The sequence below is a fragment of the Artibeus jamaicensis genome, unplaced genomic scaffold (genome assembly GCF_021234435.1).
Source record: "Artibeus jamaicensis isolate MK-2021 breed Jamaican fruit bat unplaced genomic scaffold, CSHL_Jam_final contig_548, whole genome shotgun sequence".
In the NCBI taxonomy this organism is placed as follows: Eukaryota; Metazoa; Chordata; class Mammalia; order Chiroptera; family Phyllostomidae; genus Artibeus; species Artibeus jamaicensis.
Window position 1 is genome coordinate 11459602 of NW_026521883.1, and position 16013 is coordinate 11475614.

Below are 16013 nucleotides of genomic sequence, written 5' to 3' on the forward strand. Positions count from 1 at the left end.
ATTCACAGCTAATTTGCTGTTTTAGTACAGTAGGCTGTAGTTAAAAATCTCAAGCTAATAAGTAAGACATGTTCGTGTGTGGTTGCATATATAACAGTTCTATTACTAAGGGAATGTGAATTTCATCTGTTTGTTTTTAGGTCTTACAGCCCTGTTCTTTATTTATGGAAAAATGCACATGGACTTCAGGAAAACAAAATATAAATATTGTAGTTGGAGAATTTATAATTAAGGTCAGTGCATATCATATTACTTGGATGAACATTTATTCTTATTTTTGTAATGGTATCATTTGGTGTCTCATAACTAGACCATTAGGCTAGTCACATGCTCAATAATCAATATCTCTAACATTAAAGTAATTTTTCTTTAATGCAAATATTTGTTTCTGTTTTCTTTGAAAGAGTATGTTCAAATATCTACAAATGTTCAGGGTAGTTGTTATCAATTATATTTAGTGTGTGTGTTGGGGAGATTGGGTTTGGGGGGAGAGTGAGATAAGGGAAGAAGGGAAGGAAAGGAAGGACGGAAATGATATTTTTATCACTTATAGTATGTTATTTTTAGTCTTTAGTGTATACTTTGATTAATGTAATAATTACTTGATTAAGTGTTTTTTTAGCTTATAAAATATTTGTAATGACAGATATATACTAGAAATAAATTATTGGGATTTCCTTTTTTAAAATATCTTACATTTAAAGATTGGAAAAACAATCTTCTCCATTGGCATTCATATGCTTTAAGTATGAATTCATGACCAGTTATACACGGAATAAATAGAATGATTTCCAAAAACTTACTTTTCTTTTTGTCCAGAGGACATAAAAATGAGGTGGCTAATATGAATTCTGTTAGTAACTTTATAGGTAAATAACAAATAGCAATTAAACCAAGGCTCAAACTAATGTTATTTGCATTACCATGTAAATAACAATGTAGTTTTAATATTTTAAAATACTGGGTAGTTTAGATTGTATTTTGTTAACAGATTTACTTTTTTAAAGACTTAAAGTAGTAAATGAGGGGAAACTCTGAATTTGCATGCACTTTGTCTAAGACACTGGGAAGGTTGTCTTTCTATTTCTTTGTATATCAATTTATTTATTTAGTCAACAGACATTTTTTGAACTCTAACTACGTATGAAAAATCTCCTATGCAAGGCATTGGGGATACATAGTCCCTGGTCTTCAAAAACCTTAATGACATATGAAGAGAGAGAGAAATCAGTGACTCAGCTTTCAGTGCTAGAGGCATGCATAAGGTGCTGTTGGGAGCACAGACAAGGGTCCTCTAACTCATACCAGGACACCTGGGAAAGCCACCTGGAAGTTGGGCTACTTGAACTGAGTTTTGAACATCTAGGGAGGTTGGATGGGCAGGGGGTGGTTATCTATGCAGAACTGGCAGTACACACAAAGGCAGAAGTGTGAAAAATCCTTTAAAGGACTCAAGAGGGATGCCCATGTAGCTCGAGAGGATGGTGTGATGGAATTGTAGGATTGAGAGCAGTAATTACAGGTGACATTAGTAACGTAATGAAAAAAAAAAGAATTCAGTTAACAGATAAGGTTGGGAAACTGTATTTTAGATTCTTCTTTTGGCAATATAGCCATATCTTTAGCATCAAATAAGGGTTGTGAGAATGAACAGTAAGAGAATCCTCTTAACATTTAATCCAGTATAGCCAAACTTTGGGCTAGATAATTGATTAGATATCAGGTCACAAAGAGCTTTGTTCCCTAAGCTAAAGAGAGCTTGAGTTTCACCCTGAAAGTTATGGGAATTTACGAAGACTTGAAGCATAGGAATGGCATGTCCAGATTTGGGTTTTAGAAGAATCATGCTGGTGGAAATGTGGGGGGTAGGCTTAGAGGGTGTTGACTGGTTATAGAAGATATCACTGGTGTAGAACTAAGGCACAGTGATAGGAATGAACATGTGAGCAAAGATGCTATCCAAAGACCATGGGTAGTAGAGTTTACAAATCTTGGGGTAAGTGAAAGGGGATCACAGGTGATTCTCTGGCTTCCTGTTTCAGTAAGACAGATGAAAACTGTATCCGTAAATCTTGGTGAGGATTACACACTTTAGTTATTGCAGCTAGTTGAAAATGAAAACTTCAGTGACACTTCTGCATTTTTCTGGTCACATAGTACTATTTTACTTTGAACTGATCAGTGTAACTTTAGGTTTTGACAATTGATGTATAACATTAATTATTAATTCCAGAGTAACCTGAGCAAAAATCATTGTTATGAGGATAGTTGACTAGACACATGATTTTCTGTGTTCTCTCTTGTTTTTCTTAGTTAAGAATTTAGTATATTTAAAATTTTAATTGGTTACTTTTGCACTTGTGTATTTTATATTAATTCTTCTCATGTAATGAGTTCATTCTAAAAATCTTCCTGCTTTCTTTTTTTAAAGATTTCACCCATAATTCTTAATACTGTGATGACAATCATGGCTGCTTTATCTCCAAAGACAAAAGAAGACGAATTCAAAGATACATCTAAGGAGACAGGGAATCTTTGGGGTGTCAAATCTATTAATGATTATAACTATTGGTTTCTTGGTGTTGACATGGCAACAGAAATAACAGAAAATTTCAAAGACATTGAACATCCATTGATAGAGGAAAATTGTGCTGTTGTTATAGAGTCAGTTCAAGTTACCTTAGAATGTGGACTTGGGCATCAAACTGTACCTTTATTATTGGCGGAGTCAAAATTTTCAGGAAATATTAAGAATTGGACTTCCCTCCTGGCTGCTTCTGCTGACTTGATGCTAGAGGTACGACCAAATTATTCAGTAGCTCCAAAACCAACATTTCAAAAGTGCAGTTACAGAACTAAGTTGTGACCTTTTTTGTTGGTGCATGGATATAGACTCTAACATTTAACCTGTTGGTGTGAAGTATTCTTTATTTGGTCATTAATTTTTAAAGGTTCTTTTGCCAAATTATTTGTTTTTGAGAATAAAGTAAGAGAGGGGGAAAATGCACCCTCTTTATATATATTCTTTGTGTCTTTAGGTGTGTTGTTAAAATGGCTATTGACATATAACAATATTTTCCTACTGATTATAGAAATAAACATTTAAAGTTGGAGCTGTCTTATTATAATTTTCTGCCTTTTCAGGTTCACTATTACAATGAAGTCCATGCTGCTTGGGAACCACTGATTGAGAGAGTGGAAGGGAAGAGACAATGGAATTTAAGGCTTAATGTAAGGAAAACATAAAACATCTTTATGTAGAATGGCACTGTGTACATTTCTTTATATTTTTTAGTGCAGTGATTCTTAAGGTGTTGGTTGGTCTAGGATCCTTCAGACCCTTTTAAGGGAGTCCATGTGGTTCCAGACTTTTTTCATAATAGTCCTCAGATGTTACATACCATTGTCATTCTCATTCTCTCATGAGCATACAATGGAATTTTCCAGAGACTAAGTGATACTGCAACAGGATGAAAGCAGAGTAGAAAATGAGAATCCACCTGTCTTCACTGAAGGCACACACTAAAGAGAGCTGTTGGTGTCCCTCTTCTCACTGTGTAGTTTAATAGTCATTTTCTCTGAAAATATTTGTGTTAATTTGTTGTTTTTCAATGAATAGTTAAATTTTTATCAGTTTGAGTTTCTGCATTTGGTCTTAGCCAAAAGGCTGAGAGCAGTTGGCTTCAGTTTGAGTACATGTACTGATAGATAAAAATGAAGCTCTTTGGGACCCTCAGTGATTTGAGAACTGCTTTCTAGTTCACGGATTCTTTATGTTATCTCTTTATGGTGCTTGTTGAGAACACTTCAGAAGCCTAGATATTGAAGTACGTTTTTCTGTGTTAACAGGAACATGAATTATACACCCTTAACAAATGTCACAGCTCACCTTTCTGGCAGCCTGACTAAAGTGTGAGGCACTGAAATAGAATCAACAGATTCTTATTTTAAAGACAAGTAGTCAACTTCACCTGTGTCCCTATTTCCTCTCAGTAAAGTAGAAGTAATATTTGTGACCTGCCTCTCTCTGGCATAGTCAGGCTAACAAAGAATGTTTTTAACAAGGCTTTGGAAATGCTCTTCAAATAAAAACTATGATGGAGTCTGATGGCTGGTTGACAGCTTACCATATTACTTATTCGTGGGTGTAACTGGTAAAAAATAGAAGGAATTCCAGGTATTCACTCCAATAAGGATCAGTTCTAGACATCAGGTTCACTAAGCTCATCAACCTTGGGTAATGACCAGTACAGCCTTGGGTGATAGCTTTCATGGCACAGCTCTAAACATTCCTCCATGTACTTGCATCCTGAAAGGAATACTGATCTGCACTAAATCACTGAATGTTTTTGAAATGAAGACTTGGGGAGCTTTAATATAAAGTGACTGCTTTAGGAGAATTTAACTGAATTGAGAATATTTTAATTTTATTATTAATTAGCTAATAACTTGAATTTATGTTATATATCCTCACAGGTAAAGAAGAATCCAGTCCAGGATAAAAGTTTGATGCCAGGAGATGATTTTGTTGTTTTTCCTGAGCCACAAATAGCAGTTCATATTTCTTCAGGAGATACAATGAATATAACAATATCCAAAAGCTGTCTTAATGTTTTCAGTAATTTAGCAAAAGTATGTTTGGTTCTTGTTTGGAATATTTCAAATGGAATTTTAAATTGAAACATATGGATTATTTTTGTTGGTAATCAAAATTAGTTTCTAAAATGTATAGTCATAGTGTAATTGTTTAAAAAATTTGCATCTTGCAAAAATTTTGTGACTTTGTGTTCCTTTCCAGGGTTTTTCAGAAGGCACGGCTTCTACTTTTGACTACTCTTTAAAAGACAAGGCTCCTTTTACAGTAAAAAATGCTTTGGGTGTTCCCATTAAGGTACAGCCCAATCATAATCTCAGAGTAATGGGCTCCCCTGATACAAGTGGTATTTATGATGTTGATGCTGGTCAGAATTTAGAACTGGAATATGCCAGCATGGTACCTTCATGTCAAGGGAAACTATCTGTATTGAGCTGTCAAGAAAGCTCCTTCTTCACTCTGACCTTTGGTATGCTATGTTTATTTTATATTAAGGGCATCTTTGGAATTGATGGTGTGGGCTTATTTTTGACAAACTATGGAAGAAATATTGTTTTCAAGATACCTTGGGAGACAACATTTCTAAAGACTTGAAACAAGTATATGATATATACTTGTGTCTTACTTTCTTCCTTTAAACTTGAGAAAATTGAACTTGATTAATTTAAGAATTACCTTCAAAAATAGATTTCTGGATTTTTTTTCTGTTTTTATTTTTATTATTTTTATATATTTTTATCGTTCAATTACAGTTGTCTTGATGTTTCCCTCATTGCTCTCCTCCTTCAGTCAGTCCCCACCCTGTTTTTAAACAATACAGTGTGTGCTGTGTTCCAAAAAGGGTGGAATTTCAATGAGCAGAGAAAAAACAATATTCAGAAGTCCTAAAATATTGGTAGTATTTACCACTGTTACAAAGAAAAGATGACATAATTCTTGTACAGTGGAGGGGATAGGAGGAAGTTGGATTTTGCTGGTTTGTTTTAATACATTCAAAACCCCAACAGAAATTATTTTGGTTCTAAATATTTATTATAATAACTAATTTTCTCTATTTGTTAGTCCCTGTGTCTTAGACAAGCATATTGTATAGTCATTTCTGGCATGATGTTGAATACTCTTGTCGTTATTTGAACCACTCATGATTATTCGAAGAGAAATATAGTTAAATTAATCTTTGGAATGCTTTTCACTCTCTGCCTTAGTACCTTATGGATATACAGAAGTTGCAAAAATCCCTATTGCCAGACCTGGTCGACAGTTGTATAATGTGCGGAATCCCAATGTCAGTCATTCTGACTCAGTCCTGGTACAAATTGATGCAACTGAAGGGAATAAAGTAATTACCCTTCGCTCTCCTCTTCAGGTAATGCATTAAAGTGAATGATGTTCCTTTAAGTATATTGATTAATATTTAGGTGAATATAGGAATACATTAAAACTTCAATAGGTCAGTACCAATTATGCAGAAATGAATAACAGATTGAACTGGCTGCTGTTTCCTATCCAACTTGCTTTTGTAATATTCTTTATTTTAAATGCCTAATAAAACAATCTTGTTAATTTAAAGCCTATTTTTCTTACTTCTTGGGTTTAAAATTAATGAAGCTTTTTGTTTATTCTTTTAAAGATTCAGAACTGAACAATTTTTTATAATTTGGTCATCAGTTAAGATAATGTTGCATTTTGTTTGTTATCAATTGGGATTGAATTTTTCAGGTATATTTGAAGGCGTGTGGGAATGCTTCCTCCCCCCCCCCCCAAATTTTGTATCTTTTCTGTGTAAGTTCTTTCTTTTATACCTTTAAGGCTTTATCCATCTTTTCCTTTTCTGTGCATTATTGTAGAATTCAGTTTATGGTCAACAAAAGAAATTTCTTCCTACCTGAAACATCAGATAAAAATGACAGGATTTCAAATTTTAGCCATTGTTAGCTCTCAGTTTCTTATTAGCTCCAGCCTATATCACATTGCAGTCAAGAAAAGAGAGTTGTACTGCTTTTTCTTCCAATTCCCATGCTGTCCTTTTCTTTATAGTCACAGTACATTGATAAAAGGTTCTAATGGAGAAAATAGTATGGCTGAAAATTTCAGACTAATATATATGGGAAAGATAACATTATACACAGTAAACATCAGCATGTAATTCATAGAGCATGTGGATACCATAGTAATTTTCTAAAGTGACTTAAACACCAGGTTTCATATAAATAGCACCTAAATTTTTAAAAATTTTTTCTTTACCAACAAAAATGTCTTTCTATATTGGGCTTGAAACGCTCTATATCTAAAAGTAACTGTGTTCAGTTCACATTTTTCTTTTGAACTTCTACATAATTTTAAACTGTGTATTTTTTTTATCCAACAGATTAAAAACCACTTCTCTATTGCATTCATTGTCTATAAATCTGTTAAGAATGTTAAGCTGTTGGAGCGCATTGGAATAGCAAGACCTGAAGAGGAGTTCCATGTTCCTTTAGATTCATACAGGTAGATGCTTCCTTGAATTTATTAAGCTTTAAAATAAGTGTGTAATATATTTTTGATTCTATGAATTGGGGACTTACACTTTAGAAAAGATAACCTTATTTTTTTTATTATCTAAAGATCTGTAAAAATCAGCTTTAAGGCATATATGGAGTTATAGAGAAAAACATTTATATTATCATTGAATTTACCAGATGAAAATTTCTTGTTGTATATATGATGTTTTAGATTTTTCTTACACTTAATTTTAATAGATTGTCTTTGTATTTGAAATGACTTTTGAATAAATTGTCATTGTTTACAGAGAGTTTTTTTCCAGAAAGTTCCTCCTTCTGTTAGCATTGAGTTTCTCATCCGTAAAAAAGAGACAATAGTGTTTACCTTGTAGAATTATCAAGAAGATTTAATGAGATTCTTTTTCTTAAGTTCTCAATAGAAACTTTTTTTTTTCCATCTTGTTTTCTTTTTCTGTAGATGTCAATTATTTGTTCAGCCAGCTGGTATCTTAGAGAACCAGTACAGAGAATCTACCACGTACATTTCCTGGAAGGAAGAACTTCACAGGAGCAGGGAAGTCAGATGCATGCTGCAGTGTCCATCAGCAGAAGTCAGCTTCTTACCTCTCATAGTCAGCACAGTTGCCCTGCCTGATGAATTAAGCTATATATGTACACACGGGGAAGACTGGGATCCAGCGTACATTATTCATCTTTATCCTACCCTCACTCTGCGGAATCTTCTCCCGTATTCCCTAAGATACTTACTTGAGGTATGTCTCTTGCATTTTGTTTGATTTTCATTATTGCATGAGCTGAATTCTAGTCTTTTAATAGTGTTTTTAGTTGAGGTCAGTGTTTTACGTAGCATACTTATAAGTTAATAATATTACTAACAGCAAAAATTGGTATATCATCTGTTCTGTGTCAGCCACTACATTGGGTGTTGTAGATATGTTAACACACATCTTTCTAGTAACCTCCCAAAATAGGCACTCTTGTTAGACCCATTTTCAGATGAGGAAACTGAGTCACAGTGGGGTTAAGTGACAGGCTCAAGATCCCACACCTAATAAATTGTTGATCTGGAATTTGAACATGGGCAGTTTGGCTCCTTTTCCCTACCACCTAACTCTGCTGTATCTGCCATGAATTAAGAACCATAATAATCTATTTTGTTTTATTTCTATATAATATTTTTTTTTAGATTTCACTTATTTATCTTTAGAGAGGAAGGGAAGGAGAGAAGGAGAGAAATATCAATGTATAGTTGCCTATCATGAGTCCCCTGCTGGGAGCTGGCCTGCAACCCAGGCATGTGCCCTGACTGGGAATCGAACCGCGTGGTTCCCAGGCCCGCACTCAATCCACTGAGCTACACCAGCCAGGGCTCTATAATCTTTTATTTTTAATTTATAGTTGACATACAATATTATATTAATTTCAGGTATATAATGTAGTGAATAGACATTCAATAACTTACGAAGTGATCACCTCAATAAGTCTAATTAATATCTGATACTGTACATAGTTACTATATTATTGACTATAAGTAAAAATCTGTTTTCTAAAGCACAGAAAAAAGCCAGTGAAAAATATTTCATGTTAATTCTAAAGTTAATTTTATTGCTTGATTGATTAATTGATTTTTAGAGAAAGAGAGAGCTTGATTTGTTGTTCTACTTATTTATGCATTAATTGATTGAGTCTTATATGTGCCCTGACTGAGGATCAAACCTGCAACCTTGGTGTACTGGTACAATGCTCTAACCAACTGAGCTACCCAGCCAGGGCTCTAAGCTTAATTTTAAAGTTAATATGATTATTTGTTCTGAGTTTCTATTCAATGTAAAAATAATTACTATCCTTCTTAAGAAAAAATAGGGAGCATTTTTTCTAGCAGCAAAGTATGATAAATATGTTTAAATTTCTATATGTCACACATTTTACATACAAAAGTCTGAAAATTGTTTGGAACCTAACTTACTTATTTTCCTTATTTGAACAATGAGCCAAACCTGATCTGTGGATACTTAAATTAATTAAATGAAATAAATAGTATTTATACCAGGGAAGCTTTCAGTAAGAAAGCCTAATTTATTATGTTAGTATTCATTTAAAAAAATCTTTCCTCACTTAGACAGCTTGTCAGAGTAGTTTGATATTACCTTTCTTATGTCTGTTTGTATGGGAACCATTATGCATAGTACGTGAATGGGGGATGAAGCAGTTCAGTGGCTTCTTTAATGACATAAATAGCCAGGGTTCCTAAATCTAGCCTTTGATTCTTAGCACGGGTCTGACTTTTCTCAAAACTTACTGCTATTAGCCTACTAATGGCCAGAAGACAATTTTTGCTTTTGACTAAAATTTAGTCAAAGGCGATTTTTAGTCAATTGATTTAGTCAATTTTGCCTTTGACTAAGTGTTTTCTTTTTAGTCCATAGTGATTATTGGACATTCATAATATATAAACATGACTTTATTAAAGATTTGTCAGGTAATCTGAATCTGGTAGGCTATTTAGCATTTGTATAACATATGCTACTATTGCAGAAGTATTAAAAATCACTAAGCAATGATCTCACCTTTAACAGGAAGCTAAACAACAAAACAAACAAGCAAGCAAAATAAAAACAAAGACACTGAAATAGAGAACAGGGGGACAGCAACCAGAGGGGAGAGGGAAGGAAATTTCAGGGGGAAAAGGAGAGGGATTTAGAGGAACTAGTATAAAGGACACATGGACACCAAACAGCTAAGGAGGGTGGAAATGGGAGGGAGGTGGGGAGCACAGGGGAGTGGGCTGAGATGGGAGTAAAAGACAGAAAACTGTACTTGAAAAATAATTAAATAAAAAATCACTAAGCAAATTTATTTTGTGTGTGTGTGTTGTTATTTTTTTAAGGGAACAGCAGAAGCTCATGAGCTAACAGAAGGCAGTACTGCTGACGTTCTACATTCAAGAATCAGTGGAGAAATTATGGAATTAGTTCTGGTGAAATATCAGGGCAAAAACTGGAGAGGACATTTTCGTATATATGATACGCTTCCCGAATTCTTTCTTGTGTGTTTTTCTTCTGACTCCACAGAAGTGATGACAGTCGACCTGTCAGTGCATGTCAGACGAATTGGTAGTCGGATGGTGCTATCTGTCTTTAGTCCCTACTGGCTAATCAATAAGACTTCTCGAGTTCTCCAGTATCGTTCAGAAGATACTCACGTGAAACATCCAGCTGATTTTAGGGATATTATTTTATTCTCTTTCAAGAAGAAGAACATTTTTAGCAAAAATAAGGTATGTTTTTGTTGCTATAACAAGTTAAAATAAATTCCTAATTTTGAAACTAGGGAGCCATTAGTTTTCCTTAAGACCATGTTTTACTAAGTGATATTGGTATGAATTAGGTCCAGGGAGACTTTCAATGAATACATAATCAAGTGAGATGTTAGGAACTAACAACAGCAGTCTCCAAGGCAGTTAACACTTTTCTCTAATGCACCTAGAATTATTTATGTTCTTGAAGTGGTGTTAAGTAGAAAGTTTGATTTAATGCAATTTGTCAGCGATTAAACGGCATTTTTAAAAACCAGCAGTTGAATTTGGTGAATATTACCTGAACCCTTCTGTATGTGAAGGACTAAGCCATACCTTTGAGAAAGAAACTAATATCTAAGTCTGTTGCTTTTTGCTCTGGTCCCTTCTTTCTTTTGCAGACTCGTAACTTTGTATTGCTTACCACACTTCACAAGTACTTACCTCTAGGCCTTTGTATATGCACCCTCTGCCTAGAATGCCTCTTCTCCTGTGCTTTCTCTCCTATGCTTACCTCATCTTTCTGGTTATCTGCTCTTTGTACTATGGCATTCTGCTCACTTCTGACATAATATGAAGGACTTTGTGACCATCTAAAGTGAGGCTAAATGTCCTATTTATGTTCTCTTAGATCAGTGGTTCTCAAATTACTGTGTGCATTAGAATCACCTGTAGAAAGCTGTTAAAATGGATTGCTGGGTCATACTCTTGTAGTTTGATTCAGTAGACCTGGGTAGGGTCTGATAATTGCATTTCTAATGAGTTCCCAGGTGATCCTCAGGTTGCTGGTCCAGACACCACACTTTGAGAGCCACTGTTGTAGAGTGTTGATTAATCTAATAGATGGTATTTTAGTAACAGTTTATGTGTCTGACCCAGTTGTTCTCAAGTTTTCTGTAATAGAGTTGGGTGGGTGGAGCTTAATACAGGAACACTGTTAGGTCTATTCTATAAAACTTTATCTAAATCCCATAGCCAAAAGTAAACCTATACCCTGTCACTGTGATAGCATTTTACTTCTCTTGTTTGGCTCTTATCACACTCAAGTCTTTTATTCTGCTTATTTCAGTGCCTTTTTAAAGATTTTTTTGATTTATTCATTTGAGAGGGAGAGGGAGAAAGAAACATAAATTTGCTGTCCCCCTTATTTATGCGTTCACTGGTTGCTTCTTGTGTATGTGCTGACTGGGGATCAGCCAATGCTCTAACGAGTTGAGCTATCTAACCAGGGCTCACAGTGCCTTTTATTTAGCATTTTGCTCAATAACGTTTAAGGTATGAGTTTGTGCTAAAACTTAATTTCTTAGCTCTATATCCTAAGTCTGACACTGGAAAATATTTTTATTATATATTTTTTTAAATAACAGAAACTCTTATTGGTATAAATTTTTAAATTCACTGTACTCATTGCATAGGTGAATGAAGTCAGAGTATTGCTTTTATTGTATTGCCTTCCAGAGTTTCTGTGGTTCTGTTACCCATTTGCAATATGGCTTAGATTATATTTTCTGTGTCCCATGATGATAAATAAATTTCTAGTGGTCTAGCAACTTTCCATCAAGTAAAATTAATATAGTCTTTTAGGCTTCTTAATGTGATGGTATGTGTTCTCTGTTGTAGGTACAATTAAAAATTTCAACTAGCGCTTGGTCCAGTGGGTTTTCATTGGATACAGTTGGAAGTTATGGGTGCGTGAAGTGTCCTGCCAACAATATGGAATACCTGGTAAGATTCTGTTTATTTATTTCCCTTTGCCTTTATTCATATTTTCTTCAGTAAGCCAGCTGAATCTGAAGCGGTATAGAAATTTGAATTCAGAGTATTACGTGAAGGACTGTTACCTCTACAAATTTCTATGGCACTAATAGCATAGCACAACCAGAATTTGTCAGAGATTAAAAAGACACTGACTTGAATCTTATCCAAGTAAGCAACCTGGTAAATACTCATCACATACTAGAATCCTTCTTCCATTCTACTCTTTTGTCAAACATTTCTTAACTCTTAAATTTGATTGAAAATTTGAACAGTCTGATGCCAGTTGACCTGTTTAGTCCCACTTTGAAATTTTTACCGTGTTTTATTAACAACAGAGATAATAAATGCAGCAAAACTTGAGCCTCTATAGTAAATAAAACAACTTATGTTTGGGATGTTAAGAAGTATAGTATTCACATAAACTAAATTTCTTATTACTAGTCATCATTAGTTAAATTGCTAGTTGATATTTCTTGAGTTGATTTTTTGATGGAGCCAAATTAAGAAACCAGAATTTGTATTAGTGAGAAGATAATTTATAGTAGTTACTTTAAGAAATCCTATTTAAAAATATTTGTGACTTCCGCCAAGATAGAGGCATAGGTGGATGTGCCGTGCCTTCTCACACAACCAAGTTTAGAGACAACTCAATATTAGCAACAGAAAACACAGCCAGAACACGGAAAATTGAACTTTTCGGAAGTCTGTTAACAACAAATTCTTCAGCCTGACCTGTAAGAGGGGCGAAACCAGCGGCTGGTGAAGCAGGGTTGCACAGGAAAACTCGGTCAGATGGAATCCAGACGCGCGGAATCCAGGCGCAGGGTTGGACCTAGTGAGCGACCGAGCGAGCGACCAGGCGAGCAACCGCGGGGGAGACAGTGGGGGTACGGTGCTGCGTGTTGATTGTGGTCGCGCATTTGTGCGTGGGTGGACAGGCGAGGGAGTGGGCGGTTGGACCGGGGCCTGGCGGGTCCCCGTGGCAAGCATCAGTGGAGGGCGCCCCCATTTCCCTGCTCTGACCGCACCTCCACATACAGCATCACAACCCAGTGACCTGGGAGTCCAAGGCGCCGCTCCTCACACTTAAAGGGCACGAACAGACCAAAAATGGCTCAAGAAGATCTCAAAGCCCCAGAACCTATAGATCTAAGCGATGAAGAAATAGCAAAACTCTCAGACACACAGTTTAAAACATTGGTGATCAGGATCCTCACAGAACTGGTTGATTATAGCCACAAGTTAGACAAATATATGAAGGCGAAACTAACTGAAATGAATGGAATTGCACAGGACACCAATAGCAATGAAAAGGAAACTGGGACTCAAATCAATGGAGTGGACCAGAAGAAAGCAAATAATGGCCAAACAGAAAAGAGTCAAGAAGCAAGAATTCAAAGAAATGAGGAGAGTCTTAGGAACCTCCAGGACATCTTTAAACGCTCCAACATCCGAATTATAGGGGTACCAGAAGGGGGAAAGGCACGGCCACCAGTGGAAAACTTATTTGAACAAATAATAAAGGAGAATTTCCCCAATCTGGCAAAGGAAATAGACTTCCAGGAAATCCAGGAAGCTCAGAGAGTCCCAAAGAAGTTGGACCCAAGAAGGAACACACCAAGACACATTATAATTACATTAGCCAAGATTCAAATGAAGGAGAGAATCCTAGAAGCAGCAAGAGATAAGGGGACAGTCACCTACAAAGGAGTCCCCATCAGACTGTCAGCGGATTTCTCAAAAGAGACCTTACAGGCAAGAAGGGGCTGGAAAGAAGTATTCCAAGTCATGAAATCCAAAGACCTACAACCAAGATTGCTCTATCCAGCAAAACTTTCATTTAGAATGGAAGGACAGATAAAGTGCTTCTCAGATAAGATCAAATTCAAGGAGTTTATCATCACCAAGCCCTTTTATTATATGAAATGTTAAAGGGACTTATCTAAGAAAAAGAAGTTAAAGAAACATGAACAGTGAAAGGACAACAAACTCACAGTTATTAACAACCACACCTAAAACGAAAGCAAACTAAAAGGACAGCTAGATCAGGAGTGGAAACATAGAAATGAAGATCTCAAAAAGGGTTAGCAACAGGGGAGTGGGAGGAGGAGAAGGGGGGAGAAGGTACAGAAAATAAGTAGCATAGACAGTAGATAGAAAATAGATGGGGGGGGGCAAGAATAGCATGGGAAATATAGAATCTAAAGGACTTGAGACACATGGCCATAAACTAAAGGGGGGGTAATGGTGGGGATGGGGGGTAGGGTGGAGGGGAATGAAAGGGGGAATAGAACAACTGTAACAGCATAATCAATAAAAAAATTTAAAAATATATTTGTAAAGTATATTTTATTGATTATGCTGTTACAGTTGTCCCAATTTTTTTCCCTTCACCCCCCTTCTGTCCAGTATCCCCTTCCCTCCAGCAAACCCCTGCTTTAGTTCATGTCCATGGGTCATGCATATAAGTTCTATGGGTTCTCCATTTCTTATACTATTCTTAACCTCCACTATTTATTTTTCCCCTAACCTACCAGTTGTGCTTCTTTTTAAAAATATATTTTATTTATTTTTAGAGAGAGGGAAAAGGAGGGAGAAAGAAAGGGAGATAAACATTGCTGTGTGAGAGGAACATTGATTGGCTGCCTCTCACACTTTCCCAACTGAGGACCTGGTCCACAACCAAGGCCTGTGCACTGACTGGGAATCAAACTGGCAACCTTTCTGTCTGCAGGCCAGTGCTCAATCCACTAAGCCACACCAGCCAGGGCCTCAGTTATGCTTTTTAGTCCCTGTACCTTTTCCCCCATTTTTCCCCTTTCCCCTCCCCATTGATAACTCTCCTTGTGATCTCCATTTCTATGATTCTGTTCCTGCTCTAGTTGTTTATGTTTTTTTTTTTAGATTCATTTGTTGATAGTTGTGAGTTTGTTGTTATTTTACAGTTCATTGTTTTGATCATCATCTTTTTCTTAGATAAGTCCCTTTTTATATAATAAGGGCTTGGTGATAATGAACTCCTTTTCCTTTACCTTGTCTGGGAAGCAGTTGATCTGCCTTGCAGTTCTAAATTGTAGCTTTATTGGATAGAGTAATCTTGGTTATAGTTCCTTGCTTTTCATGACTTTGAATACTTCTTTCCAGCCCCTTTTGTCTGCAAGGTTTCTTTTGAGAAATCAGCCAGTAGTCTTATGGGAACTCCTTTATAGGTAATTGTCTCCTTTTCTCTTGCTGCTTTTAAGATTCTTTCTTTATCTTTATCTTTGGCATTTTAATTATAATATGTCTTGATGTTACCCTCTTTGGGTCCAACTTGTTTAGGACTCTCTGTGCTTCATGGAGTTGTATGTTTATTTCCTTCCTCAAATTAGGGAAGTTTTCTTTCATTATTTTTTTTAATACATTTTCAATTTCTTGCTCTTCCTCTTCTTCAGGCATCCCTGTGATTCAGATGCTGGCACATTTGGAGATGTCCCAGAGTCTTATTCTCTTCTCATTTTTTTGAATTCTTGTTTCTTTATTCTGTTCTGGTTGACTGTTTATTTCTTTCTTATCTTACAAATCATTGATTTGAACCCGGCTTCCTTCCCTTCACTGTTGATTCCCTGTAGATTTTTTGTTATTTTACTTAGTGTAGCCTTCATTTCTTCCCTTATGCATTTGCTGTACTCAATGAGATGTCTTAGCATCCTTATCATCAGTGCTTTGAACTCTGCATCTGATACATTGGCTATCTCCATTTTGCTTAGTTTTTTTGGAGTTGTGATCTGTTCTTTCATTTGAACTATGTTTGTTTGTCTCCTCAATTTGGAAACCTCCCTGTGTTTGTTTCTGTGTGTTAGGTGAACCTGCTTTGACTCTG

At 35.7% G+C, this 16013-nt stretch overlaps 1 protein-coding gene across 1 annotated transcript in view; it reads left to right on the forward strand.

The window, feature by feature from the left end:
• Nucleotides 1–16013, forward strand: part of VPS13C (vacuolar protein sorting 13 homolog C) — a 176367-nt gene that overhangs the window by 118901 nt on the left and 41453 nt on the right. The window contains exons 51-60 of the mRNA XM_037151046.2: nt 141–233; nt 2432–2797; nt 3145–3231; nt 4477–4632; nt 4799–5063; nt 5800–5960; nt 6963–7084; nt 7556–7850; nt 9986–10375; nt 12014–12118. Coding sequence (XP_037006941.2) covers nt 141–233; nt 2432–2797; nt 3145–3231; nt 4477–4632; nt 4799–5063; nt 5800–5960; nt 6963–7084; nt 7556–7850; nt 9986–10375; nt 12014–12118 — 2040 coding nt within the window. The remainder of the gene's footprint in view (nt 1–140; nt 234–2431; nt 2798–3144; nt 3232–4476; nt 4633–4798; nt 5064–5799; nt 5961–6962; nt 7085–7555; nt 7851–9985; nt 10376–12013; nt 12119–16013) is intronic.